Raw genomic sequence first — 21,178 nt, 5'->3', positions numbered from 1 at the left:
TGTCGCCCAAATTGGGAAGGGTATGCCCAGACGTGGGTCCCATGCTCACTGCCTCACTAGATTCAAGCTGATGAGGGGTGATGCCCTGAAACCGGTCCCAGGATGCTTGTTTTTGGTCCAGGGAGGACCTGGCTTGGCAGGTCGGGCTGGAGTGTTCCTATGAGTAGCAGAAAGAACGATTTGCATATGGCTGGGTCCAAACTGGGGTGGCATGGTGAGCAAAAGAGCAATGGATAAAACCCAGATCTTTAATATGACTGGGGGTGAATGTTTCCGTTGTTCAGCATTCCGTCCATCATTTGTTCCTTTTACACTCATGGGTGGCCCACCACACCAGGTCTCGTATTGATCTTCTTTGGATGCCCGCCACAGACATCCTTCAGCTGGAACCATTGCTGGAATCCTGCCTCAGGGCATCTCGACCATTGCCCATTAATGGTCCATCTGGGCACCCCGGTATCAGGACTATGTCCTATGTGGTGCCTTAGTACGTTGTATTTGATGGACCAAGGTTGCTCGCCCACATGAAGGATGAACTCCAAATGTATTTCAGAGACAATCAGGGCTTGGTCCAGCCGCTCTGCACACTCTCAGCAGCTAGCAAGCCCACGGTTCATCTATGTTCAGGAGAAGCATATGCGTGCCCAGACTACTGCCCTGGACACTCCGATCCTCTCACTCGACCTTCATGTGGTTGGCTGCTCTCCGGGAGGCGGCAAGGCAGCTCTCACTCGGGCAGGCCAGGCAATGCTCGAGGACTCGACTCGGAGAGTGTCCCAGTTTGATGATAGGTTGTGGCAATTGCTTTACTGGCTGGCAAGCAGGGAGGTCGCCTCCAGAGTGGTGCTGCGTAGTTTGGATGCCAGGGGTCACATCCAGACTGCTGCCTCAGATATTGTGTGTTTTTGCGGACTACTAAAGGGCCCTCTTTGGCCATTGGCCACAGACTCCCCAGGAACGAGCTCGGCCACAATTAGCCGATACTCCATTGCCTTCGATTCCCCACTTCCTGGACCAGGACCTGTATTAGGCCATTACGGCCGAGGACATTGGGGAGGCACTGTCTGATATGGCCCGGGGCAAAACATCCAGTCCGGATGGACTTCTGGTTGACTATTACCGGTAGTGCAGTGAGCTTTTGATTGCTCATCATCTGGCAGGCTGTCGCCTTTCCCCTGGACCTGGCCATGATTGTGGTGATACCTAAACCAGGTCAGTCCTCTGACCTTTGTGCTGCGTACTGACCAATTTCTCTCAGTAGCACTGATATTAAACTATTCACAAAAGTGTTGGCTAACCGGGTACGGTGCAACCTGCCATACTTGATTCATCCTGATCAATGCAGCTTGATGCCAGGGCATAGCACCTGTCATTTTATGCAAAGGGTCAAGGTGGCTCTTTCTCAGGCTGCAGCATCATCGGTCCTACTCTTGATTGACTTTAAGAAGGCCTTTAATTTGGTTAGTTGGCACTTTATCAATGCATTTCTGGAAAGGCCAGTCTGTGGCCTCACTTCTGTAGATTTATCAGCCTTCTTTACTCCCTCCCACTGGCACAGGTTCGGGTGAAGGGGATAATTTCCACTCCTTATTCGATCCAGAGGGGTACCCGGCAGGGCTGCCTTCTTTCCCCTTTTCTGTTCACCCTCGCTATGGTATCTTTGGCCTGTGTTATCCGTTGAGACGTGCGGATGTGAGGCTGGGCATGGGACTCTGAGCCTGAAGAGCATATAGCTCTGTATGCTGATGATGTGCTCCTTTTCGTTGGGGATCCGTAGTCCTCCGGTCCTAGATGTTTGGAGATATCGGCGCTTTATGAGGAGGCCTCGGGGCTCTGTGTCAATCGTTCTAAGTCCCTTCTGTTAACTGTTACCAGTGACTCGACTGCCCATTTATAGAACACGAACACTGCTGTCCGTCGCCTTTCCGTTCAGTACCTGGGGGTTCATGTTTCTAATCTTCTAGAGTTGGCGTGGGCTCTTAAACTGTTCCCCTTCCTTGCTTCTGTGAAGCAAGACCTGCAGAAGTGGCAGCATCTCCCGCTTCACATGATGGGCCAAGTTGCCCTCTTCAAAATGATGGTGCTACCTTGGTTCCTTTACGTATTTCAGAACTTTCCCCTCCCTAAGGTCTGTTTTTATATTTTAGAGTCCACGGTCCGTGCTTTCCTGTGGAAGAGTGGATGTCCCCGAATTGACCATTCTAACTGCAGACTGTTGCCTTATGATGATGGGCTAGGATGTGCTGATCTCTATTTCTATTTAGCTTGGTATGTGATCGTCCTGAATGACTGGCTGAAGTGGGGGTGGGGTGATCCGGTGTATCGGGCCGAGTTGTCTGTGCTGGGGCTTAGTAGGGTCCTGTATGTACTCAAAGGGGACCCGCGTTCCCCATCCCTACAATAGGTTACTAGGGTGCTATTTTTGGCCTGGAGGACTTCGGTGCGTCTTGTAAGTTGTGATCAGAGGCTGACCGCGTGGATCCCCTTTGGCAGGGCACTTGTCTTCACCACACATCGGCCCTGGAGAGATTATCTCAGTGGGATAAGATCGGGATTACCCACTTGAGGGATGTCTGGACTGGGACCCGCCTGTTGTAATTTCAGGAGTTAAGTTCCCGGTTCCAGCTTTTCCACACCCAATTCCACAAGTATCTTCAGTTGCGACATTCTCTTGCTGCGAACATTCCACCTGACACACTGAATCCCAAGTGCTGCCCTCTTTAGGTCCGGATGATGACGGGGTGGCTTGGGAGGGGTGCCATCTCGCAGTTCTTCTAAATTGAAACAGATATGGTGGAGTTGGCTGGGTGAGTGTCATGAAGTGTATTGGAGGAATGCCCTTTCGGCCCCCAGGGAGGTAGCTATATCCATACGTTTGTGCCTGGTTCAACATAATTATCTGCATACTACAAATATGACTCCTGTCCCGTTACACCAGGCTGGTAGGTTGCCCCACTCGACCTGCTTTCACTGCACAGCTTTAGAGGCTGATTTTTTTTCCCACTTGATGTAGTGTTGCCCTAGCCAGGCCCATTATTGGAGCAGGATAGAACGTGAACTTTGTTTTCTTTTTGACAAAACCCTCCTGCTTACCCCTCTGATTGCCCTACTGGGATTGATGGACGAACTTGGTTGCCCTTAAATGAAGCATGTGTTTATTGGGGTGGCTTTGTTGGTTCCTAAGAGAGACATATCACGGAAATCAGCATCCCCACGTCCCCCTGTCCTGCCAGAATGGTGAGTCTGAGTAGACTTGTGTACTTAGCAGGAATAGCCTATATATGTGGCCCCTGGTTTTCTGCAAAAGCACCAATGGACCTGGAGTAGTGGAGGGAATATTATGGATTGCACTGGGTGTCTGATTGAACTGTGGTCTGCATGGTGCTGCTACAGCAGAACTCCAAAAATAAAATTTAAATCAGCCTCACCATTTCCCTGAAACCTCCGGACACACATTTATTCTCCAGTGGGGCCCATACCACTGCACACTTTCTCTGTCTCATTTAATTCGACTTCAGGGATTGTTGAAACACAAAGGAGTCATGCTGCAACATTGGCGGAGTATCCAAGCCTATTTAACTAGTCATTTATTTACATCTATAGTTTATTCAATTTACCATGGTTTTAACAAACAATGAATTTTATTCAGACACACCACCATAGTGGCAATGGATCTGCTAGAAAGAAAATCAGGCGTAGGAAAAATTACAAGACCAGCTTTCATATTCCATTTTCCTAATTTTATTAAAAGCAAACTTTTAGTATGTCTGACATTTAGGCATTAATTAATTCTTTATTCAGAAAAATCTTGTACTTTAATTCAGAATAATCATTTTATTTAGAGCTCGGAAAAATAGTCATTTATTTTATAAATCAGTTATAAGTTTAGCAAAGAATAGATAGTTCCAAATTCATTCTCTCCTAACATCCCTAACTGAAGCCCTCATCTTATCCTTCAGTCCTGCAAAGCAAACAAGAAATAAATCAAAGTATCTTACATCCAGGAATCGATCTGCAATCCGACAGCACTTTGAGATTAAATCAGAAGAGCGACCCTCTCTAAGCAAAATCAGGGGTTTATATACACTAATTTCCTAACTTAATCTATCTAAAAAAGTATCTAACATCACCAACTCTGGTTCTGATTGGACAAATTTGGGATGGGTGAGCATCTCTTCACCATTACAACATCATATTCACGGTGAATCAGCGATTTAATAAAAGGGTATTGTTTAGGACAGTCTTTGGCCTACTCACATACTCGACTAGCAACTTTACTGTTCTTTGTCACGTTCAGAACACTTGTATGTCCATGTTTTGGCAATCGTCCTGACTTCCAGGGCACAGTAGCCTTGAACTTCCCATCCGAGCACAGGCAGTTCACTCTCACTTGCAGGCTTTGGGCGCGCATGCGCAGTCCGGCACTTGCTTGCAGTTTACCAGAGCAGCCATGTTTTCACTAGGCCTCAGAGGCCACTTTTGGAACTATCATAGAAACAAACACAAATTCATGTTAAATATAGAACTAAAGCCCTTCTGTTTACCTCCGACCGTACTAATGTTTCCCCATTAGTTATTACCTAGCAAGTAAGCCACATAAATGCGTTTCATACTTACACATCCGACGACTTTCTAGCACAATAACATGTACAATAAGCACATTCATGCTGCGTTTATTTGTATTTAAGCTGTGCATTAATTCACATCACAATTATAATACAAATTAGTTAATTATATTGCTTCATGCAGGCAAAATTAGTATTCCCACGTGTACATTTGTGTGCATCTTATACTGTTGTTGATTATTTCACCACAACACACCATTAGTAAATGTTAACGTTATGGAACATTGACTTTACAAGGGGTACACAAAATGTTGTTTTGCCACCTTGCTCCATCAGTGCAACTGTAAGAGGTTGAGGTTGTGGCCTGGAAATCTTGCTGTGTTTCTTGTGTTCACTTGAAAACCAATTTTTTTAAATGGTATTGTACTTTCTTTCTACTCTTCAGCTGCAAAGTGTTTAATGTGTACCATTGTTTACTGTTTATCATTGTGTTTTTTTCCCTCACAATTGCTGTGTATATTTCATTTTGTCCTCTCCACCAACTTATTGTAAAGCGCTCTGATATCCTTCGGGATCTTGTTCGTGCTATATAAAACTTTATAAATAAATAATAATAAATTATGTGACCAAAGATTAAACCACCAGGTTGTTAATGAATACCATGTAATTTGAAGAGTAGTGTCAGTGGTCAACGCAGTTATGTCAGGTAATTTCACCAACAGACAGTTTGTTTGGCTGAAGGTATGTTGCTGAGCGAAGTCAACACTGAAGCATGTGAAGACAACATCCCTGGGCATACTTTCACAACCAAGCAATCCCCGTAGCCTACTTCTCACCCTAGAGGCTGCCAACTGAGAGTGGGTTACGCTGGTGTATCTTGCTGCTGGAGTGGTGACGTTTTTCACTATGGCAAAGATTTCCTTGGCACAGCTGGTGATGATTTTGATGTGGTCGGTGAGCGTAGAGCGTTTCGTGTTTCTGATTTGCTTATTGTAGTGTCTTAAGGAGGATTTCTAGGTGCCCTGGTCGCTGTCCTTCTCACTTTGTCTCCATCTGCATTAAAGTTTTTTGCAGTGTCAGTTCGTGAGAGTGACCTCTTATATATACCTCCTTACTTGCAGTCTCGTTAGCATGGCTCTGCTGGCTTTGAGAGTAGGAAAGTGACTTCTTGATTAGGAGAGGTGGATGTAAATTCCAAAAGCGGAGGTAGCCAACCACTTCCTGATGACTCCACTCAATAGTATCTTTGGATTTCGAGTTGTCAAATATGTTAAACATTTGGTTGGCCTTATTTTTAAAAGTGAAGGCTAGAGTGTCGCAGAAATGTTGACTATGGATGGTCGAGTTATTTTTCAGGACCAAGGTAAGCCTCGTAATCACCTGAAAAAGTTCTTGGTTAGATTTAGATGCATTCTCAATCATTTGAGTATAGTAGAGACTTTTTTCATTGATAAGAAGGATTTTATACTTAGCTAGTGCCACTTTGTAAAGTTGTTTATCATTATCATTGAGATATTTGCGCCAGTGTCGTTCTTGCCTCCTACAGGCTTGTTTTTCCTGTCTCACAGCTCCGGAGAACCAGGGGGGGGGGCGAAGGTTCTCCTCTGTGTTTATGGGACATAGTTGGTGGAGCTAGTTTTGAGAAGGCAGATTCCAGCCAGGAAGTACAGGCAAAAGCTGAGGAATTAGCATCAGGAGAGATGTCAGGTTGACTCTGTGCTAGATGATGGGTTATTGTCGCCATGCCCTGCCTGTGACAGTTTTAGCTGGCTTAGAAAAGGCCTGTCCAGTGAGAGGCAGTTTGTATTTGAAGATTATGGCTCGCTGAACAGACCAGCTGAGAGGAAAGGTTTTAAGAAAAGTGATGGCAGGATTATTTGAAAAAAGTCCATCAAGGGTGTGACCAGCTGAGTGAGTGGAATTACTGACAAGTTTTTTACGTCTAAGCTCTAACGCAATCTCTAGAAGAGCTTGAGTATTCTTATCAGTGGTGGATTCTAGCTGGAAGTTAACGTATCAAAGTATGGTGAAAATATCAGATTAGAGGCCAAATTCCATCAGTGATTGAAAATTAAGCAGAAATGTATTTTTTGGCCCAGGAGGCCAATAGATAAGCATGCCAGTGAACATCTCCTGATGATGGAATCATAATTTTAAAAGAAAAGCCTCACAGTCAGTGGCAGGAATATCAGAGCAGTGGGCATTTATTCAGCTGCGATAAATCACAGCAAGGCCACCACCTCTTTTTTGGATCTATCCAGTCTGAACAGCTCGAAACCCAGGGTAACTGCTACCGCAAAATCAGGGTTGGTCACCACGTCCCCCCCCCACGTTTCCGTAATGCAGAGAACACCAAGTTTATCGTCGATAACGTGTGCTATTTCATATTTATGTTTCGGTAAGGATCGTGCATTAATAAGGGTGATCTCAAACGAGGCTTTTTTACTAAGAGGCAGAGAAGAGCCTATAGTGGAAGGAGATACAATGGGCGGTGGCCTTAGAAAGCCTGCCAGAAGGGACTGTCGAGTAAAAACAAAGTTTTATACAATCAGGGTTTCATGGGGAATGAAGGGCACTCTTACCTGAATATTTGATTCAGGCCTCTTTTTCTCCTCGGAAAGATCAAGGGTTCCTTGCCCTGGGCCCGTTCCCGGCGTGGATGGGTGCAGATGCGCGCAGATGGGTGTGCCTTTGGCGCACCTTTAAGGGAGGGGGACATGACCAGCCTCGCCACCGGAGCGCAAAAAGAAAAAGTAAATGGGTAAACTAAATTGGGTTTCTAACTGGGGCCCAGCAACCCCTGTAGTACCCACAGGCTCACCTGTGGAGTGCTACTACTGGTAAATGAAAGGCTAAACAAAATTAAAATTGAGAACCAAACACATAAAATTAATAAAGTCTAGTTGGTGGTCCCTGTTTTGGGCGGTACCTGGCTCCCGATAGGGTGGTCTGTGCCCTTCATTCCCCATGCAATCCTGATTGTATAAAACTTTGTTTTTATTCGACAGTCTCTTCAGGCAAGCTTTCATTGTAAGATAACTGGTATGTGGAATTCTCTGCAGAGTCCGGAGATCTCTGGTGTCACTCTGGAGATCCCCGCCTAGTATAAAGAGAAATCTACTCTGTAGGTCAAAATGTTCATAAACATAGGGGATTTGGTTAAATGTTGATGGGAGTTATTTTTAAATATGGAGAACAACATAAAGACTAAGTCGTGTGTGTGCGTGTGCGTGTGTGTGTGTGTGTGTGTGTGTGCGCGCGTGTGTGTGCGCGTGCATGTGTGATTTATTGAAACAATAAACTTACCAAAGCCATTTTGACAAGTAATAAGTTTGAGATCAAATTTGGATTTCAAACTATCTGTTCACATTCATCAAGTATAATATAAGGTTGTATTAACTTTTCTGATATTGCTACATCTGTTGGTGAGATGTGAAAGACTGCAAAAATGTCTTGATCCCTATTGAGAACAATATTTTCAGTATGTGGATCATAATTCCAGTAGATTTGATTTTTTCACAGAATTTTTACTCTGTTCCCTCCTCCTTTTCGCCTTGACATTATGTGTCCCCCGCAGTTTGATAGGCTTCAATGTCTCGACAAAATGATGCACTTACAATCTAAACTCCGATTGGTACTTTTGTGCTCCATTAAACACATTTGGGGAGAACAATTCTCTAGTTACTAGTTATAAGAAGCACAATTAATAATGTAGCTAGGAAATGTTGTGTTGCAGTTTATAAAATAGGTAATACCATATTTGTTTAACTTTTGTAAATGACGAACCTTGGCTACATGCACTGTGTACTGACAGCAATGCACGAGCCGCATTTGGAGAAAAAAACCTTTACCTAGTGGGGCTAAACTCCTAAATGAGATCTGTTTTTTTGGTACATTATAGTATCACTTGGGCTGAAATTCCTTCTCAAAGTATTCATCTTCCTTAATTTATTCACACATTTCATCGTGCCATGATTGCAAAAGTTCAGTTTAGGGCACAGTAACATGTATTTGGTGCCTTTGGTGGTATACCTATTAATTCAGGTCGGTTCTTTTCATATTTAGGATTGGAGCCAGAACCTAAATGGCACAATTCTCACTAAATGCACTGCACCATGTCAGTAAATGGCGTGGCTGATGCAGGAAGCAAAATGCCATGGGCTAGCGGGGACAGAATACAGGGATATGGATGCCACCGCTGTTAAGAGAAAAAAATGCAGGCGGACAGGGGTACCCCAAGAAAAACAAAAAGATAGAAAGACATGGACCTCTAAAGTCTGTACTCACATCCCGGTCCTCCCATAAAAGCCATCTCTTTTCTTAGGCACCGTAAAAGAGTTGCAAACTGATAAAAGACAGCTATGCAGAAAAATGGGGAGGGGGCTAAACAACAAAAAGAAAGATATTGTTGTGTAGCACACTTGTGTATAAAGTGTGTCATTGTGTGTCACGAGGTGAAATGTCCACTTACTGTTCTCTATAGAGTCACAAACATAATATGCTCTTGTGGGTGCCTGTTATTTGTTAATTGTGTTTTTATTAACCCTATGCTTTTCTCTTCATTAGACCAAGATTTCCAAGAAAGAAAACGTATGTTTCAAAATGTTACCTGAGCAAGTGTGTCCTGTGGAGATTCAGTTGATAGCAAAAAAGAAAAAAGTCTTAGAATGCAGCATCGATGAAGATGAAAGTGATGGAGAAGATGTACATGAAGATTATGCATGCCGACCTGATATAAACACTCTTCCTATTGATACCAGCACTTCAGACATTACCACATCACAGACATTCACAGGCTCCTCAGTTGTCGATATGAGTAGCCAGGAAACTCCATGTACTGAAGCGGGAGCATCTGAAGGGCTTCCATCCACAGCCAAGGATGAGAGCGGAACAAGCAAACTCTCGACTCCTTTAATGAGCGGGGAATGTTCCTTTGCACGGTTGGACAACAGTAACAATTTCGATATCAATTTAGCTTCTGTGTCACTAGGGACTTCAGGGAAGCCAAGCAAAGACAATTTGGCTAGTCAAGCATCTTCTCAAGATGTCCAGGAGTGTTCAGGAAGCTCACAGGATTCTAGTGCACCTCTACTTGCTTTTGACTTTTTAGCAGACAACTTAGGTGTACAAATGGCTGAATTATCTCAGGCTCTTGAGGATTGTTTTTCTAATGATGCACTGGACACAGATGTAAGTGATGATGCTGAAGAAGAAGAAAACCAGGTTTCTGAATACATGAGGCATTGAGCTGAAGATCTCAAAAAACAATTTTCACAAAAGTTACAGCTGTTTACAGTTTAATATGTTATCTCAGTACCTCGGTTTAAAATGTGTCTTCCATTTGTCTATTATGATGTTGTCCTCGCTTGTATCTTTCTGAGCCACTCTAACTCTTTCATTAGCACCCATTCCGATCTCTCTGCTGGGACCAATCATACGTAGCCTGCAGGTTTCACAGATCCACCAGTAAGCAAAGGCACAGCGTAATAGAACTGTCTCTTGCTAATGCAGGGTAAGAGTGATCCCATATGGCAGACTCGAGGAGAATTCTTCTTTAATTTTTTAAGAATAAAAGTCAAGACGTATATAAAGAGACTTTGGAAGCTTGCCATGGTAAAGAGTTCCTCAATGACCAGTGAAAAATGAGGCCACCCTTAAAAGCCACTCCAGACAAATGTAAGAACCTCTTGTTCCTAAACATACACTGCTAGGATATTGTACTGCTATATTGATTCTGAAAATTACACCACTGTGACATCTGTTGCTGCCTTTGTCTGTGCCCAGTTTGATTCTGTTTCTCCAGTGCATCTCTTGTGTGGGTCCCGCGCTGCTGTTGTGCAGAGTCTGAGGGTGAACAATCTAAGCAGACAGGCTGCACCGTACTGTTGTTTCTTATTTTTTTTATTTTTATTAACCCCATCGCCGCAGGAGCAGTGGGCCGCGCGCACGCCGCGGTGCTGATGACGAGCTCGGCTCGTCATACAGCACGGTGGCGCTGTGCTGCTCGTCATGGCCCCGCCCGCTCAATGGAACGCCCAGCACAGCGGGGGAATTATCCCCGCGTGGGCGTTCCGCGGAGGCCATGACGAGCTCAGCTCGTCATCAGCACAGAGCCACCGTGCTGCATGACGAGCTGAGCTCGTCATCAGCATGGAAGAAGTTAAATAGTAGCTCATTGTACAACAAACAGGCTGAAAAGCACATTTGCACAAACAATATTGCAAAGATACTCGTCTCAACAGTGTCCACAAGGATTATACGAAAAAATTCAAATGCACATGGACAGTGACACCACTTTTCCAAAATTGAATCAACCCCACTTTCACTCATATATAGCGGATACTATCTCTTATCCTCTATATGTCAATTGTCACAAATTCTCTCCCATTTCCTTTGGCAGCCCAACTCTGATACACCACATGTTCTGCTCTATGACACAAGTCCACATCAAGTTCCCAATCAGTTATATGTGGAGTTCCACCCGCTCCCCAAGCCAGCCCTATATTCCGCTTAGCTACTCTAGTGACAAGGAAGCGCCAGCCACAGCCTCTAAAATTTGGGCCACGCTTCCTCACCCATTATGTTCAGAAGTAACCACCTAGCTTCCAATGGTACTGAGAGTCCTGTGAAGCCGGGCCATAACTTGCCCTAACTTGCCCAAGCCCCCTCCAGTATTGCTGGATTCCAGGACATTCCCACAATATGTGGAAGAAAGAGCCCACCATACTGCATCCCCTGGCACAGAGGGCCATGTCAAATCTTCCCATTCAGTGCAGGAGTTATCTAAAGTAATACGATCTATACAGTACCCACAACTGGATTAAACGGAAACTGGCCCATATGCCAACCTCATTGGGGCTCTGTATTGCCTCCACCCAGTCGTCATTCTCAATAAGGCTAATGCCCCCCTCCCATGCCTCCCATAGCTCTTTCAAAGGGTCAGGGGTGTTGTTCATTAACTTCCTATAGGTCAGAGAGATGGCTTTATCTGGCATGGGATCCAAGAGTAAGCAATTCTCTAGTGGTGTGCCAATTGTTCACCCACCAGTGGTGCTGCAGTGCATGCCCCAACTTTTGGTATCTAAAACTCTGACTACCATCTCATACTCATTCCCTCAAAGGTAACAATAGCATGCCCTCTCCACACATCACCAAGATGCTCAACACTAGTATCGCCCATTTAGAGAGCCCTTTCAGGCCCTCAATTCCTCGGTACGTCACTGTCCCACAGTGGAGTCTTATTTGTCAGTCTGCCCTCCCAACCCAGGAATCTAGTGGCGTCTTGCCATGCCATCACCATTATCCGAGTGTGAGTCGGGCGTGCTCCTTTTTGTCCACTCCTATGGTGTAGCGATGGGTAACTCCAGCTGCCCATGGCTTCACGATCCATGCAGTATGCTGAACCCACATTGTCCCCAAATACCCAGTTGTTGATTGTTATCACTTGGGCGGCCCAGTAGTACTTCTGTATATCTGGATCTAAAAGCCCCCCTCATATATCCATCTAGGAGCTTGCTGAGCACAATTCTAGAACTACCTCCATCCCACAAAAGTTGTTGCAGTTCACAGTCAACTTTCTTGAAGAAATCAGAAGGTATCTTGTATGTGGCGTTCTGGAAAACATAGAGTAGGCGGGGAAGAGTCACATCTTGAAGAGGACAGCCCTGCCCATCAAGGACACCGGGAGCGACTACCAGTGTGTAACATCACTCTTCAGACATCCAATTGAGGGAAAAAATTCCTCGGAGATTTGCCCAGCGCCCTGTGTGACATTGATGCCTAGGTATTGGAAACCATCATGAACTATTGGGGCTATGCACCTCGATGACAGGATATGGGTGCCTCCCGTAAGGGGAAACATAAGGGACTTATCCAAGTTGATCTGGTAACAGGAATAGTCGCCGAACAGCTGGAAGACATGTAGTATTCTGTCGACCGTGTGGTGGAGTTATGTGGCTAAGAGTAGTATATCATCAACGTAGAGGGAGATGCGTTTTTCCCAATCTCCCTCCCACTAAAACCCTTAATAGTAGGTCTTGATGCACCCAAATTGACAAGGCCCGAGCACAAGCGCAATTATCATGGGTGACAGTGGGTTCCCCTGCCTCGTACCCCTATGCAAGGTGAAGGATCTGGACAGTGATTTATTAACACCCCACCATTGTAAGCTCATCCATACAGTCATCACCTCCATATCAGTCCAGGAGTCAACCACCCGAGGACACATTTGCGAAGCAACTAAATTCAATCGAAAAACTTTTGAGAAAGGGCACATCTTTCATTAGGTTAGAGTTATCTGTTAGGTCTGAGTTAACAAGTTCCTTGTATGTTGTGCCTATAAAGAATTTGGTTTCTTGTTTGAGTGAATTGATCAAGGGAGTATAGTTACAAATGAAAAGGTGAAAAGAATACATCAGTGTTACGGTGGGTAGGAACATTTACAGCACTCATTGTAACAACTAAAATTAGGGTATAAAGCCAGATTCTACTGTTTGGCAAGTGTAACATTATTAGACCATAAGTAAAGCAGGTAAAGAGCGGTGGCAAATTTATACTTGGGTAAGCAAAATGTTAATGATGCAAAAATAATCAGCAAGAGTTTTGTGAATGAGATTAGTGGAGCAGCGTTCCTTAAATCTCTCAAATCTTTCTTTAAAAGGTCATTTCATTTCAGATTCGATGGTGCCCACTACTTAGCCAATATCTGTTATTTTACCAGGTTTGCTTGCACACATGTTTTTTAATGCCACATAGCTAATTAGTATTCTTAATGTATCAGTCCTGAAAAACCGAGTCATTTTTTTTACATTTCTCAAAAACAAGTATTACATTTTGTATACTACTGTTTGCATAGTAACAAGTATGGTTTTTTTATTGTAAATAAAATGTATTCTTTTGTTGTGGCTGGTTTGCAGTTTGTTCAATTCATAATGATTCTACTTTTAAGAGACGTTTTCAAATGTTGTCTGCTGTAATGTTCTTTTTCCCACAACAATAAAGATGTATTCTTTTATAGTATTGTAGACATGTGGATTGCAAGAATCCTCTGATAGTACTGCGTCCCTCATTCACCGCAGTTACCTAAGGTGGTAGTTCCATTTTCCATACATGCCAACAGACCCAATTCATACGGGAGATTCCTGATTTTGGAGCTGCTTTAATTTAGCTTCCAACCTCCTAAATTTGTCCCTACTTCAATGCAAGTCAATGAAGAAAAACATATCCCCAATAATGTTTTTATCTCTCTCTTTCTGCACTGCAAACGTTGGCATGTATGATTTTAATTGATTTAGATGCTCCCATCTTTCATTTTCGCACACTTAATTGAGAGAGTTAAATGTAAGTGTAACTGATAGAGATCCTGCGGATAAATAATCCTTGCAACCGATTTTAAAGAAATTGTCCCTGGCAGGTTGAGGAGAGAATTCATAATTTTGATATTACACGGGACTGAGCTCCCATAAGGAACTCCTGGGAAAGAAGCGTGTTTCATTGCGAGTCTTTCATCACACATGGTAAGAAAGTGTGAGTAGCAGCTTAGTCCCCAGATAAAATGCTTTGCATAGCAAATCTATCATACAGTTGTTAAACAATGTGACAACAAAAATACCATGAAAAGGAAGAAGGCTTGCAATGCCATTCAAAGCTTATAAAGATCTTGACTTTAACAGGAGCCGTTAGTATTGAGTCTTATCTACAATGGCAGCCATAATACGTCGGAGAATCAAAAGTGCTCACTTAAGAAGGTCAGCATTTTAAAGTTTGAAATACTGCTCTCAGTGGGAAGTGTGTGCACAAAGCTACAGAAGGTGTTACTCTCTCTAGAACCAGCACACAAGATGCTCCAACCACCAGGGGGTGAACTCCTTCACTTGCTGCATTTTTCCCCAGTGAAAGGCTTTAAACACTTTAGAAGCAGCTTCTTCATGATATACACCCAGCAATCGAAGTCTGAAAATGAGCATTAAAAAAATTAATTATTTCAGAAAATATATAAAAGTACTACCACGCTAGAGCGACCGCCGGTTTGGGAGGGGGGGCCGCAAGCACAGTGCCTTTAATTCTGCCATACCTGCAGCTTGGCCCCTTTACATACAGCCTTGTGTAGAGCCAAGCAAGGCTTGCATCAAAGAGATATTTCAGACTTATCAGGGAATCATGTAGTAGGGAGACTCCCCACTGCCGGGGTCACAGATGGGTTCAGCAGTCTGTTTGCAGTTCAGGTGATCCCGGTGGGTAGCCCGTGAGACTGTACAGTAGTGTTTGCGATGCTCTGGACTTGAAAGGGGCCTCGCAAGTGAGGCAGGGGTGCTGATATTCGCAAGTGAACTTCAATATAGACCCATTCTCCCGGATGCAGATTATGACAGACATCATCGCCAAGACAAGAGGGAAGGAAGTACAGCTAATACCCGAGAACAGAAGCTGTAAAGACAGGAAATCACCAGTGTTGCAGAATCACATCAACATTTAGGTGTTAGTTAAGTAAAGCTGGAGACATGGGGGTTGGACTGCAGCAACAAAGGTCTCTCCATGACACTTTCATAAGTGCTCAGTTTAGTCTTTTGATTTTGGTTAGCCAGAATTGACCAGAGTGCCAAAGGTAATTTGTCAGGTCACTTTAAGCTCTGTTTACTACATATCTTAGCTGTCTTATTCTTCAGGGTTACATTGAAACGTTCACCCTTGCCAGAGTATTTGGGCAGGTGTAGACAATAGACTTGTTGCTAATTCCTAAAGCCTGGCACACAGCTCCTAAACTAAAGAGGACACAAAATGGATGCACTTGTCACTTCCAATCTGAAGGGACACCTCAACCTGCGTATGAAACCCTTAAGCAATTTCTCAACTACAGAAAGTGCATCAGCTCACGCACCTGTTTCAGCTTCAATCCATCCTATAAAAATACATACTAAAACCAAAACATACATATATGTCCAACATCAAACCATGTTTATGAACTCAATTTCAATGTGGCCAAAGGGGCCCCACAGTGGTGAATGGACAGCATAGTTGGTTTTGATTCCCTTCCTAATACTGTGGTCCTGGCAAGTGGCACAGGAGTGGGACTACTGTTAGGCAACTTTGGGGAAAAGAGTGCAAACTAGGGAGTACCTTTGACACAAATCGTGCCATTTCTGTAAATGTGGGCAATACCATGGTATAGTCAGGCAATATTGGGGAGAAGCGTTTTCAAGGCCCAACATTTTCCCTAGTTTGTCCTTCTACATGCTATTTGAGTTGCGTTTACGATCCTGTTTTAGCCAAGTGTTCTTAACGCGTGGGGTGCTATCTTCTGATCTGGCAAAAAAAAAATTAAGATTACCATGATATATTAAACAATTTGGGCTACATAACAGTAGATTCATAATTAGGGGACAGTGCTCCTTGCTTTGCAGCAAAGGGAAAGCCTCTAGTCTAGACCAAGCATGTCAAACTCACAACCCACAACGAATATCTCTGCGGCCCAGCCAATATAACGGTATGTAACAAATGTTTCAATAAACATTTCTTAGCTTAATTTTTACAATTTCCAAATACTGTAAAATCTCGCGTATAATTCACATTTTTTTACCCTGCTAAAAAAGGGGGTGCACATTATACTCAAGCTAAAAAAATATATTTTATTTTGTGCTGGCGTCTGTTTCACTGAGGGGAGTGGGAGGAGTGGGAAAGGAGAGAGCTGATGCAAGGAGGAGGGGAGATTGCTGGTGTTGTCACTGAGGAGAGCGGGATCTTGCCTTGCTGCCTTTAGGGAGGAGAGGAGGGAGGAGAGGGGAGAGGAGCGGGAGCCTGAACTTGAATGTCAGAGGAGGCGGGAGAGTGGAAGCTTACCTGTCAATGGACAGTCGGTAAGAGAAGCAGCACAATAGAAGCCGCCTAAGTGGGACCTACCAGATAAAACTAATTCAAGAAAGAGAAATTAAGTGGGTGAAAAATTAGGAGGGGAGTAGAGTAGAAAGAGAGGAAGCAATGAATGCATTATACATAAATATTAATAACGAACCGCAACGTTCCCCAATGACCGATTACTATAGTCCTGTTGCATCTACGTAGTGACCTTACGCGCAGGTGGACCATTTCCCCCCACTAATACTAGTAGAGAATATTTTGGCAGACAATAATACCTACCACGCTATTAGTCTTGTACTGACTTGCTTGCTGCGCCTGTTAAAAAAGAAATTACAAATATTTTCAGCCAGGATAGCTTGATTCCAGTGGCACAGTGAGCCCAGGACCCACGTCTGGGCATACCTGGCGCACTTAGGGCGAGAAAGCAAAAGACACACAATTGATGGATGGAATGCAGAACAAATCAAAATATTCACCCCCAGTCAAGAGACCTGGGTTAAATCCATCATTTTTTTGCTCACCATGCCACCCCAGTTTAGACCTGGCCATATGCAAATCAGTCTTGACCCTGTGCCTCATGGGAACAGTCCAGCCCGAACTGCCAAGGCATGGTCAAGACTGATTTGCATATGGCTGGGTTCAAGCTGGAATGGCCTGGTGAGCAAAAAAACGATGGAGTTAGGCCCAGATCTCTGTACTGGGGTGAATGTATGACATTGTTCTGCATTCTGTCCATCAAATGTTGTTTTTGCATTTGTCACCCCGAGCGGGACGGGTATGCTCAGACGTAAGTCCCGTGCTCTCCATGCCACTGGAATCAAGCTATCCTGGCTGATGAGGGCTGAAAGCCCGAAACCGGTCCTAGGATGCTCGTTTCCAGTCCAGGGAGGACCTGGATTGGCAGTTCAGGCTGTACTGTTCCCATGGGGAACAGGGTCAAGACTGATTTCCATATGGCTGGGTTCAAACTGGAATGGCATGGTGAGCAAAAAAACGATGGATTTAGGCCCAGATCTCTGTACTGGGGTGAATGTATGAAATTGTTCTGCATTCTGTCCATCAACTGTTGTTTTTGCACTTGAGGGAGGAGAGGGAGCCTGAACTTGAAAATCAGAGGAGGCGGGAGAGCAGAAGCTCTCCCGCCAGTGGACAGCAGGTAAGAGAAGCGGCGCAATAGGAGCTGCCTAAGTGGGACCTACCAGATAAAACTAATTCAAGGAAGAAAGAAAGTGGGGGAAAAATAAAGAGTGGAGGAGAGAAGAAAGAGTGGAAGCGATGAATGAATTATACATGATTATTATTAACGAACCACAACTTTCGCCACTGACCGATTACTATTGTCGTGTTGCATCTATGTAGTGATCTTATGCGCAGGCGCACCATTACTCCCCACTAGTACTAGCTGCGAATATTTTATCAGACGATAATAATACCTACCGCGCCATTAGTATTGTACTGATTTGATTGGTGCGCCTAACAGGGAATATTTCGCTTTTGTAGAACAAGAAAAATAGGTTTATTTAAGTTACATTTACTAATGTGTGCAGTTATTCTGTGTCCGATAAGTTAATGTTCAAGAAAAAATATAGAATTTTATTAAAATGTTTTATTATTTTGTGTTATGGATTACTCATTTATTTCAGCCCTTTCTATTCAGTATGTATTTATCGAAACCAAGTGGTAGTAAAACTAAACGAAAAATTGCTGACGAACATCGAAATTTCCAAGAAAAGTGGGAATTTGAGTATTTTTGCTGTGAAGTAAAAGAAAATAATCTGCTTGATATGTAATAATGCTATTAGTGTACCAAAGTTATATAACATTAAACGTCACTATGAACAACATAAATCAAAATATGATCATTACAAAGGATTAAGAAGACAAGGGTTGAGAGTTCAAAGAGCTCAAGTTGGGACTGAAAACAACAACAGTTCATGTATCACAAGAAAGTGAAGCGGTGGTGCATCCAAGCTATGTCTTCTCGGAGTTGGTAGCTAAACACTGGAAACCTTTCACCGATGGTGATTTTACCAAGGAATGTTTAATTAAAGCTACAAAAATTGCTGGTAATCTTTTTGTCTCCAAATACAGTTGCAGAGTTACTGATTTGGCCGGCAATTAAGTGAAAAATCATCCAGTTTCTGAGCTTTTTCCATTGCTTGTGACAAGAGAACGGACATTGGGGGGAGTAGCTCAATTAGCTGTGTATCTTCGTGTTTGCAACACGAAGTTCAATATTTTTAAGGAATTATTGGAACTAGTACCAATGCGTGGCACTACAACAGGACAAGATATATTTAATTGTGTTTATGAACTACTGCAAAATAACAATCTACCTCTGTCAAACTTAACTTCTGTAGCTTCAGATGGAACTCCTTCAATGACCAAAAAAAACAACGGTTTTGTGGAATTACAGCGAAAAAACAAAGTGAAATTTATGACAGGTCCAAGATTCATCATATGCATTGCATTATACATCAAGAAGTATTGTGCACAAAGGTAATACAAATAGAAAATATATCGACATCCATCAAAAAACGTATCAATTTCATAAGATCTCCAGGCTTTAATCAGCGACTGTTCTCTTCTTTCTTAGGTGAATTAGAAAGCTAATTTTCTGGTTTGTCCTACTATACGGGGTGCGTTTGCTACCCTGCTCCACGGTTCTTAAACAATTTTGGGACTTGAAAGAAGAAAAATGTCAGTTTTTAATAACTGAATATCAAGACAATCTTGTTTTCTGATCCAGTGTGGTTGCAGGATTTATCCTTCATGGTTGATACAAACACTTATACGATTTAAATTTAAAACTGCAAGGAAAAGATCAGATCATTACAAACTTGCATGACCAGTTAGATCATTAAAATGTAAGCTAGTTCTTTGGGAAAAGTAGTTGAAAAATTAAGAGCTAACGCACTTTCCGACATGCAACATGAACAAATCAAGTTTAGGTGAAACTGCATAGTATCAAAACTACGCAAAAAAAGTTTTTAAGCCTTAGAACTGAATTTGAAACAAGGTTTGTAGATGGTAAATCTTTGTAATACAGGTTTTCTTTGTTTTTCTCTATAAATATAGGATCAGTACCTAATTATATGCAAATGGTGGTAATTGAGCTCCAGTGCAATTCAGATTTGAAGGCAAAATTCAGTGAAGTTGGCGTGCCTGAATTTTACAAATATTTGCCAGTCAGGTTTCAAAATACTGAAAAATTCGCAAATGAAATTATTTCTATGTTTGAAAGTACTTATCAGTGCGAGCTATTAGGTCTCCTGTAAGATCCAGAATTACTGACATTTACCTTGAGTCGGTTTTGAAAGTGATTACTGCGAACAAGATTTTCCCCGAAGTAGGAAAGAAAGTAGTAGAAAAGAGATGCCAAGTGTCAGGAAGAAAACATTAAATTTATTGTTGTTCTTTTTTTATTCTGTACTTTTCTAAGTAAACCTATATTTCTATGAAAATGTAAGGTGTTTTTTTTGCGACCCACATAAACTTAACCTTGTTTATTTGGCTCGTGTTAGCCTTTGAGTTTGACATGTTTGCTCCAGACACTTCATCTTGCATAGAATGCTATGTGTTTAAAAAAGGCATTTTTCTACGTTAATTGGAGAACATCATGCATATCTTCCACATTTGAACCATTTTTAAACTGTGCTTCTGCTGAAGTGCAGAATTCACGCTGTATCCAGAGAATCGTAAGGTTGTGCACACTTCGAAGTTATACTCAGTTAATATCTGAATGATTCTCTTTGTCGCCAGAAGGCTGCCCAAGTAAAAGTGATCAATTCAGGTACCTGAGCAGAATGGGCAGTTGAAAGACATTGAATGAAGTACATTGGCCTCTGAATCAGTATAATGTAGATAAACCCCCTTCTCTCTCTATGGCATAAGATTGAGGAGGTATCCCTCTCCTTAAAGCTACAATCTTCTACACCCTGTCTTGCAGGAGTCCTTAACACAAATGTAACCAATTGTAATAAATGAACACCACCCAGTCGTCATGGGCGACCCAGTTATGAACGCCCTTGACTCTGGCTCCATTAAAATGTCTGGTGACAAAAAGTTCCAATCCGTCAGCCTTTTGGTTCTTTCCCATGTTGAGGGAAGAGCCGGTGTAAAAACCTTGAGCGACATTGGAGGAAATCCTGTTGTCTGAAGGCTAAGGATCAATATAAAGAAGCTCTAAAAAATGTCTGCAAATCTTCCTGCAAAACGGAGAGAGAGGATTTTCCCTCTTGATTCTAGGCAGCTTCCAACACTTCACATGAGGTACCAAAAATTGTCCATTCTTCTCTCACTCCTGAGGTGGTAAATAGTAACCTCAGCCTCTCATTCACGTTTGATTGTTGCAGGAGATTTTAATGTAGATTTTGAACCCTTGTCAAATGATGATTCCTATTTTGTTGAGGAGCAGGACAGTCAGTGGGGGGTTCCTAAGCTTGAACTGGACCCAGTGAAGAGGTGGACTGATCTGGTGATCCAGATCAACTCTATCTGCCTAAATAAAGGACTAAGGGCGGCCAATGGCAGAACCCCTAAAGATAGGGTGGGTGCTGACACATTCAAGAGTGGCAACATAGAAAGTAGAATTGATTACATACTAGTTCATCTTGAGTTGTGGAACCATCTAAAGGATATGATGGTTGTTGACCGCCTTGAGAGTGATCACAATCCCATATGCATGATTCTTTCTTATTGGGAAGTGCCCGTGGCAACAGAGGGACCGAGTGATGAAAGCCATCAAGCTGTCCTCCTCG

The 21,178-nt window shown here is 43.0% G+C and overlaps 1 protein-coding gene across 2 annotated transcripts in view; it reads left to right on the top strand.

The window, feature by feature from the left end:
* Positions 1 to 13,468, top strand: part of IFNAR2 (interferon alpha and beta receptor subunit 2) — a 187,734-nt gene extending 174,266 nt beyond the window's left edge. Inside the window, exons 8-9 of one of the 2 annotated variants that reach the window (XR_013599798.1) lie at positions 9,132 to 10,489; positions 10,699 to 13,468. Coding sequence is in view for 1 of the 2 variants with exons in the window: in XM_078656955.1 (XP_078513081.1) it covers positions 9,132 to 9,812 (681 nt within the window). In the remaining variant the exon portion in view is untranslated. Of the gene's footprint in view, positions 1 to 9,131 lie in introns of both variants that reach the window. The other variant, XM_078656955.1, reaches the window with a different exon arrangement.
* The last annotated feature ends 7,710 nt before the right edge of the window (positions 13,469 to 21,178 follow it).

Source organism: Lissotriton helveticus, chromosome 8, assembly GCF_964261635.1.
Source record: "Lissotriton helveticus chromosome 8, aLisHel1.1, whole genome shotgun sequence".
NCBI classification, from domain to species: domain Eukaryota; kingdom Metazoa; phylum Chordata; class Amphibia; order Caudata; family Salamandridae; genus Lissotriton; species Lissotriton helveticus.
Note: the sequence above shows the minus strand (reverse complement) of the source record. Positions and strands in the feature narration are given on the sequence as shown.